General features: G+C 40.0%; 2 protein-coding genes across 2 annotated transcripts; both read left to right on the forward strand.

The window, feature by feature from the left end:
• The first annotated feature begins 990 nt into the window (after positions 1-990).
• On the forward strand, positions 991-11245 carry mogat2 (monoacylglycerol O-acyltransferase 2). The gene is made up of 6 exons (XM_058627601.1): positions 991-1178; positions 3184-3362; positions 8847-9051; positions 10009-10183; positions 10460-10659; positions 10866-11245. The coding sequence occupies exons 1-6, from the start codon at positions 1088-1090 to the stop codon at positions 11018-11020; spliced, it is 1005 nt and encodes a 334-aa protein (XP_058483584.1). The 5' UTR covers positions 991-1087; the 3' UTR covers positions 11021-11245.
• A 3866-nt stretch (positions 11246-15111) lies between these two features.
• Positions 15112-27375, forward strand: dgat2 (diacylglycerol O-acyltransferase 2). Its single transcript, XM_058628015.1, has 8 exons — positions 15112-15407; positions 17395-17523; positions 17722-17829; positions 18450-18520; positions 22409-22613; positions 23504-23678; positions 25349-25551; positions 25966-27375. Exons 1-8 carry the CDS (start codon positions 15368-15370, stop codon positions 26118-26120), a joined length of 1086 nt encoding a protein of 361 aa, XP_058483998.1. The 5' UTR covers positions 15112-15367; the 3' UTR covers positions 26121-27375.
• Positions 27376-27606: the final 231 nt, after the last annotated feature.

The raw sequence follows: 27606 nt of genomic DNA on the forward strand, positions 1-27606 counted from the left end.
CAGTTACACACACACACCCTGTGGGCCTTTTTTTTCGTAATGAAGATAGGAAAATCCATGTATATCAGCTACAATAATGCCTTAAAGAACCAGTGTGTAAGATAGTGGCATCTAGAGGTGAAGCTGCATTTTTACAACAAACTGAACACATGTTGTAAATGTCACAGACTTTGAGGTGAGTGGGTTAATTCTCTTCTCTTCTGTGAAACCGTCAGGTGTGTGAGAACACTTTATGGCCACTTCCTGTAAGTTGATGGTGTAGAGGTAACATACAAATAGGCAATCTATGATGGAGTGACCAAATGTTGACATCATAAGAAAAATATTATTATTGTTATTGTTATTGCAATATAATTATAATATTCATATTATCATGCAATCAGAGAGATTAGATAGACTATATAGAGACTATATAGATTTCACAGAAATCTATATAGTCTCTATAGACAACAATATCTATATAGACAACAATGTAATCATAATTGCATTCTAAATTCTTCTCACTGGTCATAGAAAGATGGATCCCTTAAAATCAAAGAAAACTGAGATGGATGAGTCACACACACACACACACACACCTTCTTATTGGTGGAGGTTATTGCAGGGCTACAGTCGTTTATCTTGAAACAATATCCAAACAATGTCAAAGTATTTCATACTATGTTGATAATGACCCTCATGTGATAATAAGAGAGCGTTATCTGCAGCTGTTATCTGCGTGTCATTACACAAGCATCACACCGAGCTTGCAGATTGTGCAGCCTTTACAACTTTAGACACCGACACAGTCACAGTGAGGGAAGTTAAATAACTGTGACAGTAACATGAAGAAGACTTTGACGCCCCCCCACCCCCACATATGGTTGATATTTCACCATGTGTGTTCTTCATGTTGATTGCAGGGTCAAAAGATATGGACTGGCAGATCAATCCCTGTATTGAGTGTCTGAGATAAGACAAGTCAATCAGACGTGATGGTGGACGGGGACAGACTTTGGACCCGCGTCACTCTCCTCTCCTCTGCGTTTTCTTCGCCACTTGCTGCCGAGCCTCCGCTCGTCTCTCTCTCTCTACACTTGTGGTCAACATGGTCCACTTTGCCCCCCTGGATGTGCCCCTGCGCAGGAGACTGCAGACAGCCACGGTGCTGCAGTGGGTCTACTCTTTTCTTGGCCTGGGTGAGTTATGAATTCATTCATCTACGTACTTCTGGTATAATACACATCTGTGTGTAAACACGAGCGTTGCGACATGGCCCCGAGTAAAGTGCAGTTTCCAGTTTGAACAGTTACTGTGTCATCATGGAACTGCAAACCTCTCAGGATGGCCCGCCGTTTGTTAAACCTTCCCTGAGCAGCTGTGGCTCAATAGTCAGAAGAGTGAGAGCTCATCTTCTTACCAGGAGATCAGTGGTTTGATCCCCTGCTCCTCTGTGCTCTGCATGCCAATGTGTCCTCGGGCCAGGACACATTACCCAAATTGCTCCTGCTGATTGTGCCAGCAGGTATGAGTGGTGTATGACACGTATACAGTAGATGCAACATAAAGAACGTGCACGTGTAAACAGAAAGATTCTCTCTCTGGTTTCTGTGACTACATTGACTTACATTCATTTCCTGGCCTGAACCTCAGCCTAACTTTAAAATATGTCTTCACCTTAAAATGTGGTCATTTACAGAACAGATTTAGGTCCCCACAACATAAGGAATACCACTTACTCAGATACATATAAATGGGAGGTGACGTTCTTTAAGCCCTTCAGTCGCAGATGCCATCTTATGGTTATTGGGCTACAGTCAGCGTCAGTGTCTTCAAGGACAGCCCGTCAGATCCTTAGTGCAGGTGAAATTAGTTTGTGTTTACCACTTGACTTTTTTGTCCCGTAACCATCAGGATCTTCTAAGAAATTTGAAATGACCGTCTTACTGTGTCCAACCTCTGCAGCGATGGCTCATTGCGTGAGGCCTCAACAATCCTGCCACGTTCAAGCCTCTTTTGCCTTTGTCATAGGAGTTCATGACAGAGTGAATGCCTAACAGAAAATGACATGGCAGCCAGATTTATGCACAGCTGTTTACCTTTTTTTAAGGCTCTGCTCCTGTTCCTTGTTTTTAAGCTGTACTTACAACCTGGTTACGATCCACCAGCACAAAATGTGAATACTTGTCATTTTTCCCCTGGTTTTAAGATTAAATTAACTGTAGGTGTGAATGTGAGTGTGAATGGTGGTTTGTCTCCGTGTGTTGGTCCTGTCACGGAATGGTGACCTGTTCAAAGTGGAATCTGCCTCTTGACCAATATCAGACTCCAGCTGCCCCCCTTGACCTTCAGTAGATAAGGTGTAGAAAATGAATGAATGAATGAATGAATGAATTGTTCCTCTGCTCTGGTATTGGTTTGTTTGTTTGTTTGTTTGTTTGTTGTTTGGGAAACAGAGAGGTTTCCTACAGGGATGCTCGTCTCAGCCTCTAGAAAGTGGTGACAGAGAGATTAATAATCTGTATCTATCTCAGGCCCAAGCCTTTATGGAGCCCTAAGCTGAATTTGATTTTGATTCCTTGAATGTTTTTCTTCTCATATCAAGAGCCTTGAGATAATGTATGTCAGGGGTCTCAAACATCTCACCCGCGGGCCATATGCGGCCCTCCAGTCTATTTCCTGTGGCCCACCCCTTAATATTCAAGTTATAATGAGTTATTTCTGTATTTTTTAAATCAACATCATGCATTTTATTTTGAATTATATACTATATATATTATTATAAACAACTTTGTTTTGAAATTCTGTGAAATATCATGTTATTGGAATATCAGAATATCCCAAAAAGTTTGACCATTTTCACTTGATCGTCCCCCTCCTCCTGACCAGACTCAATGCTCAGTGGCCCTCAGGTTATTTAAGTTTGAGACCCCTGATGTATGTTATGAATTGGTGCTATAGAAATAAAACAAATTAAATGAATTAATCATTTATGAAATATGTCCTTCAGCCACAAATGAAACAATAGACTTTTAAGGTTAGCCAGTGAGTCACTAACTTCACCGTCACCCACTTCGTTCCACTAAAACAGAGCAGTCTTGAGAATCACGATCTGCTGCATTAACAACACAATAGAGACGCTTCTTTAAGTCAGTTTATAATCCATCATGTATTCACTGTAAATGTGTGTCTCCGCCTCCTCAGCACCCACCTGCATCTTCCTCTTCTTTTACCTGCTGTTCACTCGCTTCTGGCTCATCAGTGTGTTGTACGCCATCTGGTGGTTCTTTGACTACGACACTCCAGCACATGGAGGCCGCAGGGTGCCTGCCTTGTGTGGACTCAAAGTTTGGGATTACATGCGGGATTATTTCCCCATCAAGGTGAGTGACAGCGTTTTGCCAGTGCGTGTATATGGACTAATTAATCAATTATTAATCATCAACTATTTTGATAATTGGTTTGAGTGTTATTTTAATAATTTAAACAAGTTTTCAGCCTCTTAAAAGTTCATCTTTTTTGACGTTTTATGGACCAAACAAGTGCTAGATTAATCAAGAAAATAATCGTTAGTTGCAGCCCTATAAACAATACAATTAAATTATGTGATAACAAAAATGGCATTAAGTGTATTAATCCACATCAGTGCAGCTTTGAGCAGCGTGTGTCTGATGTGGTTGGGATTCACACTCAGGCTTGATCTAATCTCAGATCTCCAGCTTCACAGACCGAGCTGTGTCTCTTATCTCTGTCCTTATGGATGACGCCCCTCTGTTCTCTATAATCATGCACTGCATATGTACATATACAGCTTAATTATAAACCCACTACTGTCTTTGGAATATAAATAGCAGACGTTTGGTTTGTATGTTAATGTCAACGCTGAACCACATTCACGTTGTTTTTTTGATGTGAGAATAGTCTCTTGCTGTTCACCACAAACACTGATTTTAAAGAAAGTAAAAAGGGAAATTGTTCTTAAATCTGCATTAAAATACATCTTGGCAAACTGCCTTTGTTTTAATAGGATATTACAGCTTACTTTTATTACCAGTAACAAAATAAAACAATGGTTTGTGTTAAATACAGAAGTAAAATCCTCTATCACTGGGTTCTAAGGTATAAATTCGGAGGGAAGACTCATTTTAAGTAAACATTCCTTAGAGGACAGGATTTTTGTACAGTACAAGTACAAGTTTGTTCAATTTCGTCCAGTTTTTTCTTAGTTTTACGGCACATTACAAAGTGGCTGTAGATGTATAGGCTAGTTTAACACTTCAAGAACGTCATTGGCAGATTTTCTTTCTTAAAACAAGAAGATTTAAATCAATTTAGGAATATTTGGTTATTTATTTTGTATGAATTTAACCAACAAGACATTTTAAACCCAGTTGTTTTTTTTAACCCAGTGAATCATACATATCAGTCTATATGATTAACTGTTAATTATACATATCAGTTGAAGGTCAGGCTGTGTTACCACAGGTTTACACTTAAATCAATGATCTGCTGTACAAACACGTTACTGAATTTTTAATGCTGCTGCAGGTTTTTCCCTCAAAGTGTATTTGGTTCGTTGTGTTGGTTTTGGAATTTGTTTGCAAAGAGAGATAAGAGAGGAGTTACTCTTCAGCTCTTTGCAGTTGATTTGACCCCAGATTTTACAGTTCATACTCCCCCCCTTGTAGTGTGTTGTGTCCCTCTTGTGGTCATACGTCAGTAGTTCACTTTTACCTGCAAGCATTATGGGGGCAGCTATTATAACAGCTATTTTTTTCTGAAACATGGAAGAAAACGTCTCTCCTGGTTTTATTTTATTTCCTGTGCCTCCTTCCTTGTTGTTGATTGTAAGCCCCGCCCTAATGTGATTCACCTGTGCCCTGCTGCCTCCCGACTGGGAGTAGTCTCTGCACTCGATAGTTTTGTTTCAGCCTTTTTGTAAGTCTTTTGTTCTTTATATACCTGCATTTGTGTCAATTCTTATTATTTTTTGTTACCTTTTGTGTGTGTGTCTTTTTCCTCCCTCTTCACTGTAGTTGTAATCCTCCGTCGTATTAAAAAGATACATTTTGCACTATAATATCAAGGTTTTTTCTTTATTTTGAACTAAATACTGTTGCATCTTCAAACAAACCACTTTTATTTTGAAATTCGCCAATCCAATTTGACTTTATTTGTAAAGCACTATAAAACGACCACAGTGCTAAAAGACAGAAAAAAAAATAAAAGACACAAAAGCTCACACAAGGCAATAAGATAAATTACAATTATTGCAATATCATGATTGTTTATAATTAAAAAGCTCATATCTGAACAGTTTCTTTTTCATTTCTGACTGGACTGGACACTCAGTGACCTCCAGGGGATTTAAATGTATGCTCTAATGTCTAAATACAAGTTCAATCGTCTCCAAAATGGAAACTCCTCTCATGTATTTAGTTCAAAGTGAGTAATTTCCAGCATCATCTGACTGTATGCCCCATTAAGGCTCAAAAGAGGCACAGTGTGTTTGAGGGAACCTGATTCGTTTCATTGGTCTCTTCCAACCATCACCAGCTGATGTGTGCTCACATGGTTTTTGAGTGAAGGACATATTTACATAATGATGATGATGATGATGATGATGTTAGTTCATATGAAAGTGAAGCTCTCATGGAACACATGTGTGACCGCATTTTTAATGTGGTGGATCAGCAGGAGAGTGGTGATTGGCTGATGTTTGACTGTGGTTTCAGCAAATCACTGAATCACTTTCAGGGGAAATGTCAGAAAACAGCAAATACAGAGTGAGTCAGATCAGCGAGCACTGACGGTGTTGATGATGTGTTAAGATGCGGAATTATTCACACATGAGACGTGTGAACATATACATGAGAAATATTAAGCACATAACAAAAAAAACACAAATTGAAATTGAAAAGAGTTTATGTTTTGGGCATTTGTGCCATTTTCATCGCACCTGTAAAGATGCCCAAACTTTCCAAAGATAATTGACCATATTGTCTCAGATGTAAAACAGAAGAAGGAATATTCATACATACATTATGTATTGGCTCTGTGACTGTTCATGTGGTTCATTCCTTTACTACATATAGAAAATGCAGACGTCACATCATATTTTAAACAAAGGGTTTGAGCAAAAACTCAACTTGTAACATCTTCATTCAATTTACTTAAACATGGAAGAATGAATTATGAACTTTCAACATAAAGTTATCAGTATTTCAAATACACAAGAAATGAACCCCGTTAGTTGAAACCATGAGACCTTCACACACTCCTGTTGTTAAGGCAGCAAGAAAACTTTGTTTTATAAGTTAAAGCGTTGCATGTGATATTGGAAACATATGATTATACACATGAATGGGGACAGTAGAGAGATAGAAGCGGAAAAACCAAACTCCGGACTTCAGGATGGATCACATGTTGCCGCTTCGTGCGTCTGCAGACCGCAGACAGACGGACACACTGCACATGATGAATTACAGTTAGATTTAGACGTGAAAATTACCTGCTTGATTAGGGCTAAAGAAAGGTCAATGGTTTTCTAGCATAATTTATTTCTGTAAAAAATAGATTTTATCAGTTTGGTCTTGAACTAGTATCAAAATATAATCTTCTGCTTTCGTGTGCTTTATCAAACTGCTGAATGGGTTTTTGTGGACACGTCTTTGTGTTTTCAGTAATTTAATTGCTGCAGTGGTGCTGTCTTGACATAATAATAGTCACTTCCTGTGTGCTGCACACCACAATTCTGATTATTGACTAAATCAACATAGTGTGAAGTCATTTGACAGTAGTTTGAACGTGAGAGACATTTGTTTTATGTTTAAAATATCAAGTAGAATCAAGTAATGCATTATTCCTGAACCTACACACATTAACATTTTTACAACTTAGTGGACTCCTGCACTCTGAAATGTATGTTTAAAATAATAAATGACGTCCTGCCAAAGAGAATACAGACAGAAGAAATGGAATTACAAATAACAGATATCAAGAAGAACTGTATATCTGTATATAAGCTGCACAGAGGAATTAAAATGATGTACTTCACTTTTCAAACTTAATTTTTTTTTTTTAATTTGGACTATTAATACATATATGAAGACAGAGTGATATTTTGTATGGAGATAAATGTATTTTCTTGTTTTGATGATAAGTTTTTGGGGAAGTACTTCACCTTTTCAGTCTATTTCTTGATGTAATTTATAATAATGTGTGTTTAAAATGTGTCAACACAAACGTATATAAACCAATTAAATAAAAAAGTAACTAAATTAAAAAGGAAATCTAGACGTGGACGAACGCAAACAAGAACTAACTTGCTCCTCAGACCTTTGGTCCAGCAAACTTTATTGATCCCAGCTGAAGTTGTTGGCAGGGACACCAGCAGCAGTATACATGGTGTTGTGTTGACCCCCTCATGATAACTCAGCGATTGGTCACTAATGGGCATGTCTTTTTGCTTATAAACAACTTGGGTCCTCAAGAGAGGAGCGCGCGCCAATGATTAACTCACGGGAACACAACAACCACACACAGCAGCCATGGGAACATCTGATATTAGTGGATAATCACTAAAAACACGACAGCTTTTTTCGTATTATTTTACTTTTCCCGCGTTTGATAAGCATCAAGCGAACCTCGTCTTTATCAGAAATGAGAAAGAGACACAAATGTGCTTTTTTAAAGCTGCCGATTCACCCGTGACAAGATAAAAAAAACAGGAGCCTAAAAGTGACGCGACCTTGAAATACTGATCTCTGTTGATTTTCACTAGAGGGCAAAATGCTCTGTGTTTTGACACAGCAGTGAACTATAGTGCCTCTTACTATCTCTCTGCTCTGAACGGCGGAGGCTTACAAACAGATACTGTATCTCACCTGCCATTTACAGTCGCTGTTCAAGGAACATGATTCCTGACAAAAACAGACAAATATTACCTTTTATCTTATCTTTTATTGCTTTTGATTGTACATCTGTACATTGTTTGCTTGCTTTTGTTTCTCAAAGTGCATCAGCTCCGCACAACTCTCTCCGTCTTTCTCCGTAAGTGAGATGGCAAGACGACTGCCCACAGACGTTTCTCCTCTTAAAATCCTGACGATGAGGACCTTCACAGACATTCAGATCAGATTAGTCTTTGTAGTCATGAAACAAATCTGATTGTGAGATAGTTAAACTCTTTCAACTAGTAAAACGGATTCATATGTATACACACACCTGAAAAGTGACCAGTATTGTTCAGTCTTTTTCTTAATAATCTTAATTTGAAAAGTAATTTTAACTCATTTTCTTTAGAGGGCCATACTAAAATACATAAAGGAAGCAAAGAACCTCCAATAACTCCTTCATTCTAATTCAATCCATCCTCAACAAAGCATTCATATCTGAGATAAAACCAGAATAAAAGCTGTGTACGTTTCAGATAAGCAGTGAGAGACACTTCACTTTAGTTATTTGTAATCTCATTGATCTCAAACAGTAGCCACCTTAGTGCCATCATGCTGCCTTTTGTTGATCTTTTTTTTTTGTTGTCCTTTAAGGACGCCGGTGGCTGGATCGATGGGCTGGATGTCGGCCATGTGACCTCTACTGAGAAACGAGTGTACTTAGTTACTTTTTACCTGACAGTGGGGCGGCTCCCCATGTTTTTTTGACAGAGTGTGCTGAGGCCACAGATGGGGGGGGGGGGGTGAAGGGAGGAGTGAGGTCAAAGACAATATTGAAAGTGGCATGTTGTGCACGTGTTTGAGTCAGCTGGGCCGACACACTGTCGGCTCTCTCAGGAGGATGTGTAATGAAGTGTCAAAAACTGATCATATTTAGAAGGAGAAATGAATCTTTCCCTTTTTTACCCTCAGCTGGTGAAGACAGTTGACTTGGATCCAAGGCAGAACTACGTCTTAGGCTTCCATCCTCATGGCATCCTGGTGGCGGGAGCGTTCACCAACTTCTGCACTTACGCCACAGGGTTCAATCAGCTGTTTCCTGGCCTCACCAGCTACCTGCTCATGTTGCCCCTTTGGTTCAGAGCCCCGTTCTTCAGAGACTACATCATGTGTGCAGGTTTGGACACTTACAGGGACCAGATGCAGATAAAGATGCAGATAAAAATAGACATAGTCTTCCATTTTGAAATGTGAAAACTAGGACATAGGAGTAGCCGTTTGCCACCTGGGGCTGAATCTGCTGGTTATAAAATCATTTAGTGAATGGGGAAATGAGTCTATTCTCACTATTTATAGCATCAGTAAACATTTTCCTGGGGAATTAAATGGTCTGTATTTATATAACACTTTTCTAGTCCTTATGACCACTTTTCAAACCTGCTTTACACTTTGCCATTCACCCATTCACTCACGCTTTCATACATCATACACGGGAATCAAACCCAGAACTTGTGCCATGGGAATAATACACAACTCCTTATATGGACATCCTGGTGGTGTGTGATTTTAAGTCACATATTCAGGCTTTAAAAAATGTGGGTTTTTTCTTCTGATGTGTTGTTGAGTCAAAGTTATGATTCATTTTATATCGCATTTTTAGTAGTGATATAAAATCAATAGGTAGTTGTGCAGGAGTCACAAAATGTACCGTTTTTATTTTTGTTCATAAAAACTAAGACATATATCCAAATTTCCCAAATGAACCCTTTAACACCGAGCGTATCGCAGGCGTTACTTTGCAATACTGCAAAGTTTGAGCCATCGGAAAACAAATTCAATGTGTTTTTGAAAGCTGAAACACAATTAGCGCGGCCCATATGAGCGTACGGCAGACTGACAGTTCCTCCACTAGATGCCTGGTGATGTCTGGGAATGTCTGCTTTTCTAAAACGGACACGGCGCTGGTCAAATTTGAATCTCAAGGCTTCAATCGAATTTTTTATACACAGTCTGTGGCCCGCCACATGCAGTGCTAATGTACTGAGCTGATTGCAAGATTTGTCCATCATCAGACTTGCTTTGATCGTTGCATACCTTTTCAGTCACCCCTTGATTTTCTGCTCAAACACCTCAGGTCTGATTCCGTCAGACAAAGAAAGCGCCAGCTATCCACTCCGCCAAAGGGGAGGAGGGAACGCTGTCGTCATAGCTGTTGGTGGAGCCCCGGAGGCTCTTGATGCACATCCTGGGAGTTATAAGGTGATGCTGGCCAGCAGGAAAGGCTTCATCAAGATGGCCATAGAAAATGGGTAAGAGCAAAAAAACTAAAAAAAAGCCTGGATGACACGAGGAATGTTTTCTGTTCATGAATAAATCTCTGAGGAATTCTGTCAGTCTTTAAATTTCACGTTTCCCGAGGCTTGGGCTTCGTGGCCTCTTGAAAACAGTGACTCATTCAAGTTCTTCACATGGAATTTCCTGGGAAAGCACAAAGTCCACTTAGAAGAAAATGTAGAACACCAGGATCATTGGATCGTTTGGGAACGGTTGGGAGCTAATCAATTATCAATGACATGACGTTGCAGGGCTCATCTGGTGCCAGTGTTCTCCTTTGGGGAGAATGAAGTGTTTGATCAGGTGGAAAACCCACGAGGAACCTGGCTCCGGTGGATACAGGAGCGGCTACAAAGACTCATGGGCGTCTCCCTGCCGCTCTTCCACGCACGTGGCATCTTCCAGTACTCCTTTGGTCTCATGCCCTACAGGAGACCCATCAATACAGTCGGTGAGTCGGGTCAATAATTCAATGTAAACACATTTTTAGGTTGATGCAAATTTTATTTATAGCTTCTATGGGATTTCCACGATTGTTTTGTGTATTGTGAACAATTTAAGCTTCGATTCTTCAGATAAATCCGACCTCCGAGTGGATTATATTGCCATCATAACGTCCATTCTGACTCCATTCTGTGTTTTCCATTTCATTCACAGTGGGAAGGCCGATCAGGGTGGAGAGGATCAAAAAGCCAACGACCGAGGAGCTCGACACGATGCACCAGCTCTATATGGAAGAACTCAGTAATCTGTTTGAGGAGCACAAATGCAACTATGGAGTGGACAAGGACACTCACCTGGTCTTTGTCTAAACTGGACTGAGGATGGAGGCGACATATTTATTTCTGAAGCTCCTCTGCTGGAAATGTTCAGAAAATGGTCCATTTTGATTGAGCGCCGGTGTTTGATCGTAAAATTGTCTCGGTTATTGATCATGAACGGAATGATTCCACTCACTGAGTCTTCACTCAGGCTGCTGCTGTGTGTGTGTGTGTGTGTGTGTGGACGTAAGGGACAAAAGGGACAAACGAATGACACGAGTCAAATTTTCCTCACTTCTCCCAGTTATTGCATCTCTCTTGGGGTCTTTTTTTTTTTCCCTTTTGCAAGATCCAACACCACCCAAATACAGTTATAGGTTGAATTTGTGTAACCTCATGAAAATAAAATACTACATATTGTGTATATATATATATATATATATATATATATATATATATATATATATAGATAGATATATCTTATATATATATATAGATATATCTTATATATATATACTTATATATATATATAGATATATAGATATATCTTATATATATATATATATATATATATATATATATATATATATACACACATACACGACTTACATTCCATTCAGTAGTACTGCAAAAAGGCAATAAAAGGGATATTTAGGAGATACATTTGAGAATACTACTTCTCATTTAACTCTGTAACCTTTGTAGGAAAGTGAATAAATGTGCTTTCAGAGTGTAAACCAATCCCACTGCTGTTTATTTTACTGTGTATTGAGTCCAAGCCTTTAAAATGTGGAAATGACATTCAATCTTTTGATTTATATACGACAAATGTGTGTCTGCTGCACTTGAATGGAGTTTGATGATGTGGGTGAAGCGCGTTCATAATTGCGTGACTCATTAATTGTTTTACAGGTTTTATATCCCTCCGTCTGGTTTTGGATCTGGTTCCCAAATGATAAGACTGTCTGTGAACTTTGGCAGACACTTTTGGCATAATCATTTTTTTTTGCAATAAAAGATGGCAAGCGCTGATATTTCACCATGAAATGAATTGGACAATGCCCTGAGCCTTTCAACATATTCTGGATAAGACTGTCGGCGAGTGCGTGATCAGGGAAATGCTGACTAATGGAAACACGAGTGATGCAAAGGTGACAAAGTAGGGCACATATTCCATGAAAGCATTAAAAGCAGCCACTAAAAAGGTTGATCCCACTGAAACCATGGTGGTGGGTTCACAATTATCTTTATTTTTTTACAATTATCTTCAATTATTATTTGTGAGGTCACTTTTACAAAATGATTATCTTCTTTTTGAAGAAAGTGGTCCAAAAGAACCAAAGATCTACACAGCAGATGATTGGCTGTGCTGCAGATACAGTGAGCGACATAGGATGCTAGACCAAGATGTATTTCACATTAATATTCATGCTATTTATTTAGCAGTTTTCGAAAGTTGTAGACAGCATGAACATTATTAATCAGACTCTTTTGGTGTGTCATCCCTGTCTATCTTCAAGTAGCTCTTGAAGGCCCAGCTCTTCCAAGAGCATCTTCTGTCGATCCTGCACGATCTCCTTCTGCACTCTAACTAACTATAACTATAATTATCTCCAATCTAATTATAAATAAAACGATATAAAATAAAAAAAAATAGCAGCAGTATATTTACTGAGGCTAAATTTATCAGCATCAGTGATAAACTGTGACATTTCTCAACAGCAGCCTCGTGTCAGTGGGTTCATCCAAAGACAGATATGATTCTTGGACACGGTGCTAGTTCAATATTTTGTGATTGAACTGTGGTGGAGAAATATTCAATTTGATAAACTGGCAGCAGTTTGAGAGAACGCCACACGATCAAATCAAGTCAGCAGAGTTTTAAACTTGATGATCTAGTTGTGCTTTTTTCAGATTCATATGAAGAAAACCTTCAAATGCACTGTCTGATGTAAGAAGGAGAAACCTTTGGCTCGTCCCTCTCTCTCTCTCTAGGAGTTGCCACAGCAGGTGATCAGCATATTTGATTTGGCAGAGATTTTTTCCCTTCCTGACGCAACTCTCTCACTCATCTGAGCCTGGGACAGGCCATGGAGTACATGTACATGTATGCTTTCACAACCCTGAGTATTTATACAGTAAAGACTTTTTCAATCTTACTTTAAACCTGTCCTCCAACAGTTAACCCCCAAATACGACCCGTAGGAGTGTTTCCTAACGTACAGTGGTAAGAGAGACGTGACAGCAGTATAATTCAACTCATTCCGGCTCATTGAGGTTAGTATCAGGGCCCGCAGAAGAGTTAGGGTTAAAAAATCACTTTCCAATAGGCAGTAAATTACGTGAGACGTTGACAATAACACTGACTTACCTTGGCTACGACATTTGATCAAATCAGCGCGTGGCGAGATATCGACGCCATAGAAATGTAATCCTGCAAACGACAGATTCCCTTGTAATCTTTGAGATTATGTCAAACTGCAAGTCTTTTGAAATAAGGTGGAAATAACATGTAAAACACCATATCATTTATAATTCATCTCACTTTTAAAACATTTTTGGTCTTGCGGCTCTAACGCGCTTTTATTCCATTTAAGTCTGGCTTTGGATTCATTCATCATCTTTTACGATTTGAGGGTCACAGGAGGCCGAGTTCAGCTGAACGGAGGGATGCACCTTTGACAAGCCACCGTTCACGCTCACATTCACACGTACGTACGCTGAGCTGCACGTCTTAGGACTGTGGACACGAGAAGAAACTCCACACAGACAGACCTTGTCGCTGTGAGGTGACAAATTACACTGGTGGATTTAATTTGATCTGGTTCCCAAATGATAAGACTGTCTGTGCACTTTGGCAGACACGTTTATAAACGCTGGCAAGAGGCTCTGATATTTCTAAATGAAATGACTGGCAGACGGGACAATGCCCTGGTCCTTTCAACACAGTTGGGACGTGTGTGTGTGTGTGTGTGTGCGTGTGCACGCAGAAAAACGCTGACTACACCAAAAACTACTGATGCAAAAGAGACTGAAAGGGAAAATGTAAGCATTAACATTGTAGGCGCTAAAAGGTGAGGGGGGTCATGTCAGCATCTAGAACCAGATGAAACCAGGAAACCAAAGAAAAGCATCAAAAACTATGTGATGGTAGCTCAGTGGTAGAGTGAGTCGTCTCTCATCTTGAAGGTTGCGGGTTCGATTCCCAGCTCAGATTACTGTTCGTCTAAATAGGAAGCGAGAAGTGCTATATAAATACAAACAACTTACAATGGTTTGGTGTTTGATATCAGATGTCTCTGCGAGGGTGAGGTCGGGGAAAAACAACATTATTGACGTATTTTTGAAGACAGTGGTCAAAGTACAGTGTTCGCTGGATCCTCCGGGGTCATATCTTATCTCTTTTTCTTAATAGAAAACAAACTGTAAACGGAGATCCGGTTCCCCCCAGGTTGTTCCAAACACACAGTGTTTACTGTATATGTTCATAGCTGCCTGAAGATCACCAATAATTCATCAATATAGGACTGTACTATATCGACTGACTGACCTGGTTAAATAAAGGTAAAATAAATAAATAAAATGGTACTAGCTATGTGGTTTTAGTTCAATATTTTGAATATTTTGGGATGAAGTAGGCTGGATATTTAAATATTCAGTTTAATAAGATGACAAGAAAGAATACGGAGAATTATTAGGGTTAAAAAAATCTAAGTCTGGAATATTAAAGACAGAATTCTGACTTTAATCTCAGAATGCTGACTTTTTCTTTAATCTCCGAATTCAGAATTCATGATGTTTTATTTTTTTTTCTTTCATTCAGTTTTTTGAAAGAAAGAAAGAAAGAAAGGAAAATGGTGCAAAGAAAGCCTGTGTGCAAACGACAGGACGCATCCCATAATGAAGGAGCTAATGAAGGCCGGAGGGACAGCTGAGCAGGTGGAGAGGAGGAGGAGGAGGAGGAGGTAGCAGAGTGGAGAAGGTCACATGACTGCACTGACAGGTAGGAGTGACAGAGTCTCCTCCTCTAAAAAACAACACATAGATACTTGGTGTTTGTTTGTTTTTACCTTTGACCTTCGGGACTTCCCCCATAAACAGACCGAGCCTGAGCAGCGGACTCACCGCGCGGCTCCTGCTTCTCCAGCTGCTGGGACAGGTCATCCTCAGCTCTGCGGCCCCGGAGCAGCTCCAGCTCCAGGCTCCAGGCTCCAAGCTCCTCCCCGCTCCCGTTAAATGCTCGCTCTGCAGCTCAGGCTGCTGCAGACGACGACAGGCAGGACTGCGGAGCTGTAGGGAAGACTTGTGTCTTCATCCTCCTCCTCCTCCGCCTCCTCCTCCTCCAGGAGAACATCACAGCTTTCTTTTTCTACCATCATCATCATCCAAGAAGCTGCTATGAAGACTATTCTTGCTGCGTATTCTGGAGTCCTGAAGGGTAAGACACGAACTCAGAAGAGTTATATAAAAACAAACAAACAAACAAACTATTAGGTCTCCTGTATTATTTTCTTATAAGTTATATTATTTTATATGCAGTTAAAACATGAACTATTTCAAATAAACAACATTAGAGATTAAAAATGTATTCATAATAACTTTTTTTGAAGATTGCCTCTAATATTGTATTTTTAAGTATGTTTGTAAGTATGTTCTGTTGCTATGAGTCACAATTATGCACCAAGTTATGTTCACTAGCTTTTTTTTTTTTTACTTTAAATGTTTAACACGATGGCAGATTAATAAATGTGAATTATGATATTACTGTTCTGGTAAATGAGTGGAATGAAAGGAAAAAGCTTGTTTTTTTTAGTGATTTAGTTGATAAAAACAATATGAAAGTAAACTGTAGGTTAGCTCCTGTTTCTTTGCTGCTGCTCCTCTGTTTGCTGTGTGGAGTCAAAAAGCTCTGAGGGAGATTTCAGCGGCTGCTCTGTGACCTGTTTGCATCTGCGGCAAAGGAACTTTTGAAATGATGGGGTTTGAAAACATAATCGTGTTCGAAATCAAAACTGCACTTTGGAATGTTGCAATTTTGAAATAACTCATAGATTAGCTGATTATGCTGCTGATTGTTCCATCTCCTTTGTAAATGTAACTCACAGCCGGCATATTGGGGTAGAGAGTAGATTTGTGGTTTAGGCAAATTGGACACTCTAAACTGACCGTAGGTGTGTGAGTGGATTGCTGTTTGTCTCTATATGTGATGGACTGGCAACCCTCATGTGGAGGATAAAGCGGTAGAAAATGGATGGATGGATGGACATTGTAGCTGCTAATCGTGTTCTTATTTACTTAAAAATTAGAATCTGAAAGGGAAAAAAATACAATAACCATATTCAAGAAAGTATTGTCCTAGAGAAATTAAGACTTAAATGCAATTTCAGGGAAATTATTACACACTTTGTCTATCTGTGCACATCTACGTTGTCAGTCTTCAAGAGTCATAGCTTCATGGATCGCAGGGATTACTGTACCACGACATGAGACGCTGGGTTATTTTCAGTGAGCACAGATGGGATTAGACGAGCGTGTTTTTCTGGAGATGGGATCTTCTTCTTACTTGGTGGTGGTGTGAGCTTGGGTAGCTTCAGTCTCTCTTCATGTCTCATGCATGCGGGGTTGTCTCTATCACGGGCTGGTGACAGAAAGCAGCTGGTGAGTAGCTGGAGCTCTCGTGTCTGTGTTGACGAATGAAGTGCAGAGTTGATCGATGCAGGGCAGCACGGACACTTTTGTTTTTTGTTTGGTGCTCATCTTCACAACACAACCAGGAAATACTGTTGCACTTTAACTTTAACTTTAAAACATGCGTCAACTCAACTTGGAGATACATTATTGTGTCAACACAGAATAGTAATATGATGATAACTTGCTGTTTAAACTGTTTTCAAGTAGATTCTCCTTGAATATTTCTGTTAGGTTTTTCAGTTGCCTTCCATCACACTAAATCATTTAAGTCATTTGTTCAAAAGCTCAGTATTTCGCATTGTGTCGTCTCTGTTTTTGTCATAAGATAAGATAAGATAGTCCTTTTTTTGTCCCGCAGTGGGGAAATTCACATTGTTACAGCAGCAAGACAGTGAAGATAAAGATAATAAATAATAAACATGCATTAGTTTTATAGTTAAAGTACTGGCTTCTGTTATGTTTTTGAAGAAGTGGGGATGCAAACTTCACCAGTGGAGCCCAGACTCCTTCTATTCCTTATTTTTATCTTAACGTAAGTACGTAAGTAAGTAAGTGTAACATAGACTTTTCAGGGGGGTGCTGTAACGGCATTGTATCCCTAAATCAATACCACTTTGGTGTTTATCATCTACATAAGCCTCTGTATCTGTGTGCTCAGTAATCCACTGACGAGCTTTGATCAAATGAACCCTCTGCTAACGTCTAATGTCTGGCCGCGCACGTGTTCTCTGCAGGCACCGGCTCCAGTATCCTCTCTGCCGTGCAGGACCTGCCACTTGCCGTCTGGCCCTGCAGATCCAAGATGGAAAAGCACCTGCAGGTCCTCTCCGTGCTGCAGTGGGTCATCTGCTTCTTAGCCATGGGTGAGTGAGTGTGTGTGTACGTGTGTGTATGTGCCCCTATGCATTTCACATAAGCTGTAAGAAGGCAAAGAGACCTAATGGATTTAGTGTTTCCAGCCTTATTAGTCTCATATGAAGTAGGTCACTTGTTTATAGACCTAATTAAGAATGAATCTTGTGGCCTTGAACACTTTTTTTTCCCCTCCTCTCTCCTCTCAGGTGTTGCCTGCACTTTCCTGCTGATCTACATGTTCTGCACTGACTGCTGGCTCATCGCGGCCATTTACACAGCCTGGCTCATCTTTGACTGGAACACGCCAAAACAAGGCAATGCATTTAAAGATTTGCCCTAAAGAAGTGTTATCCTAAATGTCCAATCCCTTTTGTAAGGGGACAAATTATTGCATATAAAAACAGTATAGTATGGACATGACGGAACAAGGATGAATGCATGGACTTGTACAGTGAATATAAATAAAAGTACTCAGGCTCATCTCGGTTTAACGCACCAGTTTGAGAACTACATTATGTGTGGAGCGTTTCAGATTTTCAGGGCTCAGTGTCAAGGAAGTAGGCCACTTATAAACATAATTGTAGAACTCACGGTGGTTTTGAATAGTTCTGAGTGTGCTAAAGATTAAATGAACTTCATGTCATGCTGTTAAATTGAAAAGGCTGTTGGTTTTCAGGTCAATAGCAGCTTTTTTTATTAATTTGTCATATGATTTACTGAATATAAGTTACATATACAGGATAATGGATGGAATCTCACTTTTCACAGTTAGACAAAGTCCAGAAGAGTTAAGTTTATGAAAATCCTGCCACTGGAGAAAAAAAAAAAATACATGCACAATCATTATGACTTTTTAATTTTCAGTTACAGCTCCAGTAATAATGCCCGAAGACATACAAATGTAGTGATTTTCAATCTGCGATGTTGTCCTCAGGTGGAAGGAGGTCCTCCTGGGTGAGGAGCTGGACAGTGTGGACATATTTCCGAGACTACTTCCCAATAAGGGTAGGTTACTGTGCTTGGTTGCTTCGTCTGCCATGACAATTATCCGAACCATGTATCCGAGATGCAAAAAAAAAAAAAAGTCATAACAACCCGCTTGACCCTTGCAATCCTTCAGCTCGCTCATCAATATTCCAACTGCGCACAGGTTTGACAAAGTAGATAACTCTATCAGTGGGTGATCAGGTATCAGCTGTCTGCTCCACTCCGCTCCTTGTCCCGTGCTGATTATGACGAGGGTTTGTCTCTGGTAGTTGGGACTTTCAGACTTTGTCCCCTCCTGATAGGCTGAGGAGCAGTGCTCAGCTTGTTTTGTCCTCAGGTTCTTCTCAGAGATGTTAAGACAAGAGGACATATCTTAGTGAGGACACACCATTGATGTCATGCATTCCCTAGCCTCTAAAACCAAATCTTAACCCTTAAAAAGCTCTTTAAAGTTGTGGGGCCCTGACAAAATGTCCCCGAATGTCCCGAATCAAACACCATGTCGGGAAGTCCCGAATGCTAAAAACTAAACCCATATTAACCCTAGACCTAACTCTACCCTAACCCAATTGAAACTCTAAACCCTAAAACCAAGTCTTAACCCTTTAAAAGTCACTTTTTTGGTCCTCACAAAGATACCTATACAAGAACACACACACACAGCGTGCAGAGGCAGGTACCACTGCTGTGCATGACGAAAGTGTCGCGGCCAAAGCCAAAAGTCAAGGTTAGCTTTCATGTGTCCTGAGATGTTCTGTGTGTGGTAGCAGGATACGGGTACATCGCCTCAAAGCTTGTGTTGTGTTTAGTGTCATAACAAAAAAAATAGGCACAGGATAACGATCATCTCTTCATTGTTTTAGGTGCAAAAGTCATAATTCTTTATGGGAACACTCATAAAACGCTCCGGTGGCCAAGAGAAGAAAGGCTTATCAGTGAACAAAACTATTAATGTCACTATAAAGTGTTAGTAATCAGTTTTAACACCGCTCACGAAGAAACTAATCTGCAGATAAATTCAAGCTGCAGTGATTTTTGTTGTCTTCGTGAAGAAAAAGAAAATGATGTGTAACATAATCTGTATGCTGTGTTCTCCATCTGAATGTCATGCAATACTATCAGGCCTGACTCGGGGAGCTTTTGTGTGTATACAGCAGCAGCGGCGTGAAGCACTGATCTTGTCCCAGTGCTGACAAGATCAGTGATTCACTGAGAAATACAGAGAGTGTGTGTGCAGAGCATTGTGTGAACGGACATTTGTTTGTATATTTTAAAGTTATATAGTTATATAATAACTTCAAAAACAAAACACTGCATCCTTACGGTATTATTAACAAATATTCCTGTTATGGCTCTCAAACCTGTCTTCCTGTAAAAACAAAATTCGGCTTCAGACTTCTGATGAAAAACACTTCCTGTGTGATGTCATCGTCTTAATGATTTTCTTTTGACTGTGTTTAAATGTGTGATCGGAGAAGTGAGTGATGAGTTTACAGTAAGTACCGCACTCCATGCAAAGACCTCCTGTCTGCACCTGAACTTTGCTCCTCGCATTGATCTTCCCTCTGTTTACCGTGGAGCTGTTTGTCTTTGTGGGCTGATGAGATGGTTCTTTTGTGACTTGATAGTCACTAGTTATTTATTTATTAATAAATCCTGATTGATGTGTGTGGATTATGATGTATTTGTTGTAGCAGTGTCAAAGCGAGAGAGAATAAACAGCTGTTAGTTTGATAAGTGAGGAACAGTTCAGTTAGAGGGAAGAGGGCCTGGAGCAGAAGTTAAGGCATCGGGGCTGCGCGGTTAATACTTTGCAACACTGTCTTTGTCAGCTTCTTATGTGATTTTCATCTCAGCTGACCGTCAGATACATCTTTTTCTATTTCTGTGAGACTCTGTTAGTGGCAGAGGAGCTCAAACCATGAATCACTGGGGTTTATTGTTGATTTTTAGGTGTGTTTTGGATCATTTTGCTGTTTAAGTCATAAGTTTTTTTTTAACACGGACAGATGTTTTTGCTCCCAGATTGTGCCGTGCACTGGTGAAATGTTGCCAGTGTGCATGAAGACGTGTCGTTTCCTTAACTCTCTTCCTTAACTCACTTTGCGTTTGCTTGTTTTGACCTGAAAGTTGTGTCATCATCATTCCAGGAGACTTGTTTTTTTATGATGGTAACTTGTGATGCTTCCATGAAGGGCACATTTGTACATGTGTGGTTGCACAGTTGAACCGAGCTCCATCGCTGCTCCCTGAAGGTCTTTGGCAGTAAAATGGCCAGTGTTGATTTGCCTGAGCAGCTCGCTCATAACCGTTCCTCTTACAACTGAGGAAATGTTATCTGTCTTTATTTATTCTCATCCTGTGGGACATTTCAACTGAAATATTCTGTATTTATTTAAGTGAGGAGTTACCATTTCCATGTTTTTAGGGAAATAATCTGTGTCCTTATCCTGCCACTGCTGCGACCAAACAGGAACCAGTCGGGACACAAAAGTTGTCTTTAGTTTTCGGAGTGCAGCTGGTTTGACGAGCCTGTGGCTGCGGATTATTGGGACAGTTGCAATTTGCATCGCTTGGCCTTTCTTCAGAATGACTGTGAACATGCCATAGACCTCGGCAAGCCAGTGAAGCACCGAGGCCTCGGCAAACTTGTGCTAGCTGGTGGCAAGAATGTATAAAATAAGAACACTCATCTAGTATTTCAAATATTGGGCGATGCCTTTCTTAGAGATCGGAGATCATCTCCACTCGCTGAACTCTACACAGAAGCTGTGAATAAACTGTTAATTAACCACTGTATCTACAGAGGCATTAATTGCCTGCAGCGCAACAATTATCGACTTATCGCAAACCTCTGACTTTTTTTTTATGAGTTGGAAGCAAAGCGGTCAAAGTCTTAAGCAGCTTTCAAATCAGCTGTGTGCAGGAGATCTGTGTGTGTGTGTGTGTGTGTGTGTGTATGTGTGTGTGTGTGACTGCTGCAGGAATATGTGTACAAGTCTGCTTGAATACGAGAAACAAAGGCTCTCTTCTGTAATCGAGAGCATTAGCCTTTATCTCTTTACTATCTCCCAAGTAGACAAGATGTTCCAACTGTTCCCACTCCTTCATATCTGCCAGGTGGTGCCCTGTGCTACTATGAATGTGATCTGCTTTGCTGATGTGGTTATGCAACCATTGTGCCTGAGCAGCTTTGTGTAGATAGTGTGATGGGTTTAAATCTACACTGAAGATCGGTGTTGAGCAAAGCAAAAAACGAATACTGATGAGTCGAAGTTACGCCCGTGTGACCGGGTGCACATCACGCTGCATGATGGCTCATTACATTATGACCTGTGGCATGTACTTCAGAAGACAGAGGTGTCACATTGAAATGATAATATCCCATTTATACAAAAGCACATGCCGTGTCTCAAAATCCAGATTAAATACTAATGAAAGAATACAAGTAATACATTGATTTGATCTTATACGGATAAATATTAACACCATTTTCGAGCTTAAACAATGAGTCAACTAGTTTTGAATTATATTGATCATCATTTCTTTCAAAAATGATCCACATAAAATGCTGCTTTACTCCCTTTTGAAGCATATTTTTGAATGGGTGCAGCTCTCTTTGGACTGGGCCTCCAAAATTCAAGTGATTCATTCTTGGATAGTTACATCCTATGTCTTTTATTTTTCGATGCAAAAAAAATTAGTTGGGTAACTGAGTTATCGCTGTCGTTGTACGGGACAAGGAACACCAAATGCATAAATGTCCACTAAATAAAAACCCTTTGCTGTTTAATTCGAACACTCGTCTTCCCTGATGCCTTGTAGCCACATTCCTCACTGAAATGCCTTAAAGCTTTTGTCTCGCTCACAAAGTTCACTTGTCGTCTTTGTCCCGTTGTCCTTCAGCTAATTAAAACCCACAACCTGCTGCCCAGCCGGAACTACATATTTGGCTACCACCCTCATGGCGTCCTGTGTTTCGGTGCCTTCTGCAATTTTGGGACAGAGGCCACAGGCTTCTCCAAGAAGTTCCCGGGCATCAAGCCTTCCCTGGCAACACTGGCAGGAAACTTCCGCCTGCCCGTGCTTCGGGACTACCTGATGTCTGGAGGTGAGATGTTCTGAGAGGCAGCAAGATCTTTTTTTGAACTCTGGAAGTGTATGTTAACAGTGTATCTGACCTTTGTCCTATTGTACAGCTGATAGAGCCTCTGTTTACCTGGATGTGCTGATTTCACTGATTAAGAGCGTTAGCTACAGACAGATATTGTACATCCTCTGTGAGGTTACTGTAGGTTATTGGCCATGTTGTTTTAAAAGGTTTAATATGCAGCAACCACAATTATATTTGTTGAGGTGATAAACTGACACATTTAGAGAAATGCACCAATAACTCTGCTACAACAACACAAATAATTATGATATGTAGTCTATGTATGGCTTATCTGTTGTGTGATAAGGTTGCTATGTGGTTGCATAATCAAAAAAAAAAACTTTCTCTGAGTTGTATTTAATCTAAAATAGCCCCTTTAATGTGATATCGTAATGTGATATTTTGTTTGTAAGTGTAGTTGTATGATGTATTGTGACACATAGTGGAAACATGGCTGCATACAAGGTAAACTGAGTTCAATTACTCAGACAAAATGCATACGTAATTCAATGTACACCTGATATCTTAATATGTTGTAAGCCGCTTACTCTCCTGCAGCAAAAGACCATAGAGAAAATCAGTGTTTTTCAGATTGTGGGGGCACAGGACCTGCTGGTTTGCTGCTGTCCCATTTAGTAAATTTGATTTCACGACAAAAGATGGCTATGGAAACATCAATTTTATCCCAATGGTTGAGGCAGATGTGGATCTGTCTGCTGAGAAATAAAATTGCTGATTTTCTCTATGGACTTTGGTGCAGAGATCTGATCTATTGCCTCTTGACCATAATTAACGTATTTATTTATTTATTTATTGCAATCCTAACTGGGAATATCTTCCATCCATAGGTATCTGTCCAGTGAACAGGAACTCTATTGACTACCTGCTGTCGCATAACGGGACAGGAAATGCCGTGGTCATCGTTATCGGAGGAGCGGCAGAGTCTCTGCACTGTGCGCCCGGCATGAACGCTGTCACTCTGAAGAACCGTAAAGGCTTTGTGAAGCTGGCCCTGTCAAAAGGGTGAGCCGCTCACAGCCCTTTATCAAATCTGTTTTGAACATATAAATGTCAATCTCAGGGCACGTAGTGAGTCATCGGAACGATTAAAAGCGTTATTAAACTCTAAAAGGTTAATATTACCTCACAGAGAACAGGGTTGTCCCCTCATAAAGCCTTGAGCTCGTCTTGGCATGCGGTACTGCTTTGTAAGGGTCAGAGTCTGTGAACTGGTACTGACCAGTGCACAGAAGTGCATTGTTCAATTTTAAAGGGGAAGGGACCTCTGGGTTTGTCTTGCAAACCCAGACAAGGCCAATTCCTTCTCAGTTATTGCTCAGGATTATCACCGGGTACACCTTATCCAAAGAAGATTAGAGCTGGTTAGAAAAGAAATGTGGTTATGCACATACGCATAAACCCACACAAAAATTAGTAAAGCCTGTCTGCGTGACCAGCAACCTCAGTTGATTCATGATTAGGACATTGCATACGTAACAACACCAACTAAACAGTGGCATAAACAAGTCTGATTAGGAAAAATAACAAGAGGAAGTTGTCCAAGTTTTGTCAGATATGCTTTCAGTAGGGCAGTGCTTCTCAAATAGTGGGGCAGGCGTGAATTTGATTCAGGAATGATACCTTTTATTATGGAACAATTTGGTACACTATGATTTTGTTCGATTGTATGCAATGGTGCAATACAATTCTTGTAAGCCCTCATTTAAATTTTTCTTTTTTTTTTTCATTAGATAAATATTTTATAAAAGATCAGAATCCTTACACATTAAAACGTTTGTAAAACAGTGTTTATCTTTGCAAAGCTACACTGGAAACAAAATTTGAGTAAAAGTAAAAAAGGAGATAGAAAAAATACAATTGGAATACGCTTTGCACTGAGGTTCTATAATACAGTGTGAGGTTATTTAATGTCAACATAAAATGTACAGAGACAGAGACATCTATTGCCCCAATTTGTATTGTCTTTAGTGTTTCAGTCAAATCATTCAGACTTGAGAAATAAGGTAACACAAAGTTTGTGTGCTGCTATTTTTAAGAAGCTAGCTGCTATTATTAAGAAGCTAGCTGCTATTATTAAGAAGCTAGCTGCTATTATTAAGAAGCTAGCTGCTACTTGCTTAAAAGCTAGTTGCTAAGAAGCTAGCTGCTATTATTAAGAAGCTAGCTGCTACTTGCTTAAAAGCTAGTTGCTAAGAAGCTAGCTGCTATTATTAAGAAGCTAGCTGCTAAGAAGTTAGCTGCTACTTGCTTAAAAGCTAGTTGCTAAGAAGCTAGCTGCCATTGCTTACAATGAGCTCCCGCAAAAGTTGCTCGTTCGTGAGGAAAATTAGTCTTGCGAGTGTCCATGATGTGAGGAAGGAACAGCATAACATCTTTATCCAATGGGTCATAAAGGTACAAAAAATTGGACATTGACTGGTTCATAGCGTACTTATATTGACACAGTAGCCTATGCATCAATATAATGTATGTTTTATTTTTACAATCGTCCACCAATTTGTGTGGGTTTTTATTACACCCGTTTAAGTCAAAAGAGGTATTCTCTAAATTAGATGATACATTAAGTCATCGCCACTTGTCTATTTTAAAGGTTTTATTTACTTTCAGTCTTGATAACTTACTATTATGAAGTGTCGGTGACATTTTATTGACAGTACTTGTGTCTCCCTCAGGTCTGACCTGGTTCCTGTGTATTCCTTTGGAGAAAATGACGCCTACAAGCAGGTGATCTTTAAGGAGGGAACCCGCTGGCGAGCTCTACAAAAGAGATTACAAAAGCTCATAGGCTTTGCTCCGTGTGTTTTCCATGGATGTGGCCTCTTCTTTGGAAATTCCTGGGGCATCGTGCCTTTTTGTAACCCCATCACCACCATAGGTAGGTTTGTCCACCAGTGTGTAACTTCTAAATATTAACACAATGCTGATCAAGCTTATCAGCTCCACAGGTCTCTCTCTGTGTTTCTTAGTATAGCAGTGTTTAGATCCTGTGTTGTTCAGTGACTTTGTTTTTTGTTGCGACAGACGGACGCAACAGCAATATTTTGCTAGTAAACCCAGACAGATGCAAACATGTTAAACATTTTTAAACAGAAGTGACGTCTAACAATAGACACGGCCAATAACCTACAGTAACCTCACAGAGGATGTACAATATCTATAGGCACACAGCCTCATAGAACACAGCAGGTAAACAGAGGCTCTATCAGCTGTACAATAGGATAAAGGTCAGATACTGTACACTGTTAACATACATTTCTAACAATAGTTCTTTCCCTATATGTCTTTTTAGTTGGTGAGCCGATCACAGTGCCAAAAATTGAGGATCCAACTGATGACGTGGTGGATATTTACCATGCAATGTACATCAAGTCTCTCCAGTGCCTTTTTGACAAGTACAAGACCCGCTTTGGTCTGAAAGAGAGTGATGTCCTGTACATCCAGTGAAAGGATAAAGAGTTGGGAGCCGTGCTGAGGCTCCGAACTGTGAACCCCTCTGCTCCCTTCCCATCCTCCTCATACGATCTTGTTGGACAGGTTGGATCATCAGTGGACTGTAGACTCTACACAAGAGCATGTCTGCGAAAGAAAACTTTGCTTTTTGTGTTTTCTCTCTCTCTCCGTCTTTCCCAAAAATGCACGTCAACATACAGACAAATGCAAAGTCTCCTCTGTGGAAATGGCAGGATTGAACCAAAGTCGTCTCTCCCTGCTGATGTCACTTGGACAAAGTTACCCAAAGTGCACCTTTGTCGTCTCTGTTGTCATTTTCTCTGGGAAGGCATCACGTGTGGACCGTCCTATCGGTGCAGAGGGAGGGGACGTCCACCAGATGGAGCTAGAAGCTGCATGCAGGACTTAAAAGAAGCGCAAAGATCTTTATTCACTCATGCAATTGTATCATTTCACGATCCTGCAATATGCAAAACGCACAAACAATGCAAATGAAGGATACCACTTTATTTTTGGGATAATAAGCCCAAACGTTAATTGAGCCAAAGACCTAATATGTGTTAACCCCACACATGCATGTGTGCGAAAGCTGAGAGTAATTCTACACAGTGCATTAACATTGTGAATGCACAACACACAAGTGCCCGTGATTGCACAGTGCCATAAAGTATTAATTGTATTCTGTAGAGAGTGAGAAGCCTATTTGAGTGCTTGTCCCTCAATGAATTTTTGTGATGCACTTTTTTGTATTGCTGATTACCTTGTGAAGTTTTCGCCTCAAGAAAAGCAAAGAAAAGCCTTCGATTTGAAACATTTTTCCAGGATTTATTATACTCTGCTTGATTTTTCCCTTCTTGTCCCACTGGTGTCCACACCTGGATGTTGTCTGTGCAGTCTGTTGTAGCGCTGAGCTGCTGATGAAGAAGGTGAAATAGTTTTGTGGGTGAAAGTGATTCCAGTGTTGAGTGCTTTGTAAACATTCCATGGATGGAATAATGCCTTATACCTGGAAATACGTTTTATTTGCAGGTGTCACTTGTACTTATGGTAAATAAGTGTATATGAATATAGAATGTGTCGCAGGAATCATCAAAAGGAATTGATGGACATGGAGCTGGGCCAGATAGGGTTGTCTTTTGAAAAACAACTTTCCTGGTCTCGACTGTTGTGAGTTGATGAAGAGCAGTGTAATCTCTGTGCAGTGAATTTGCCAGCAATAAACACAGTGAGTAATGTCTGTCTGATGAAAGGCCAGCCATCATGTGTCTGCCATTATTTAAATTAAACTTTTATATGTTTTCAGAAGGACATGTCTTGTCTATGAATACTCTTATATTACACTCATATTCCATCTGTTTTAAAACAATTGTGCCACTTTTGACTGTGACAATGAGAGAGAGAGACACCAGTTCGGGCCTCTACAACAGTCAGTACTGTATGTTTTTACTGCAAAGTTAAAGCTCCGGTGTGTATATTTGTT

Source organism: Solea solea, chromosome 4 (assembly GCF_958295425.1).
Source record: "Solea solea chromosome 4, fSolSol10.1, whole genome shotgun sequence".
In the NCBI taxonomy this organism is placed as follows: Eukaryota; Metazoa; Chordata; class Actinopteri; order Pleuronectiformes; family Soleidae; genus Solea; species Solea solea.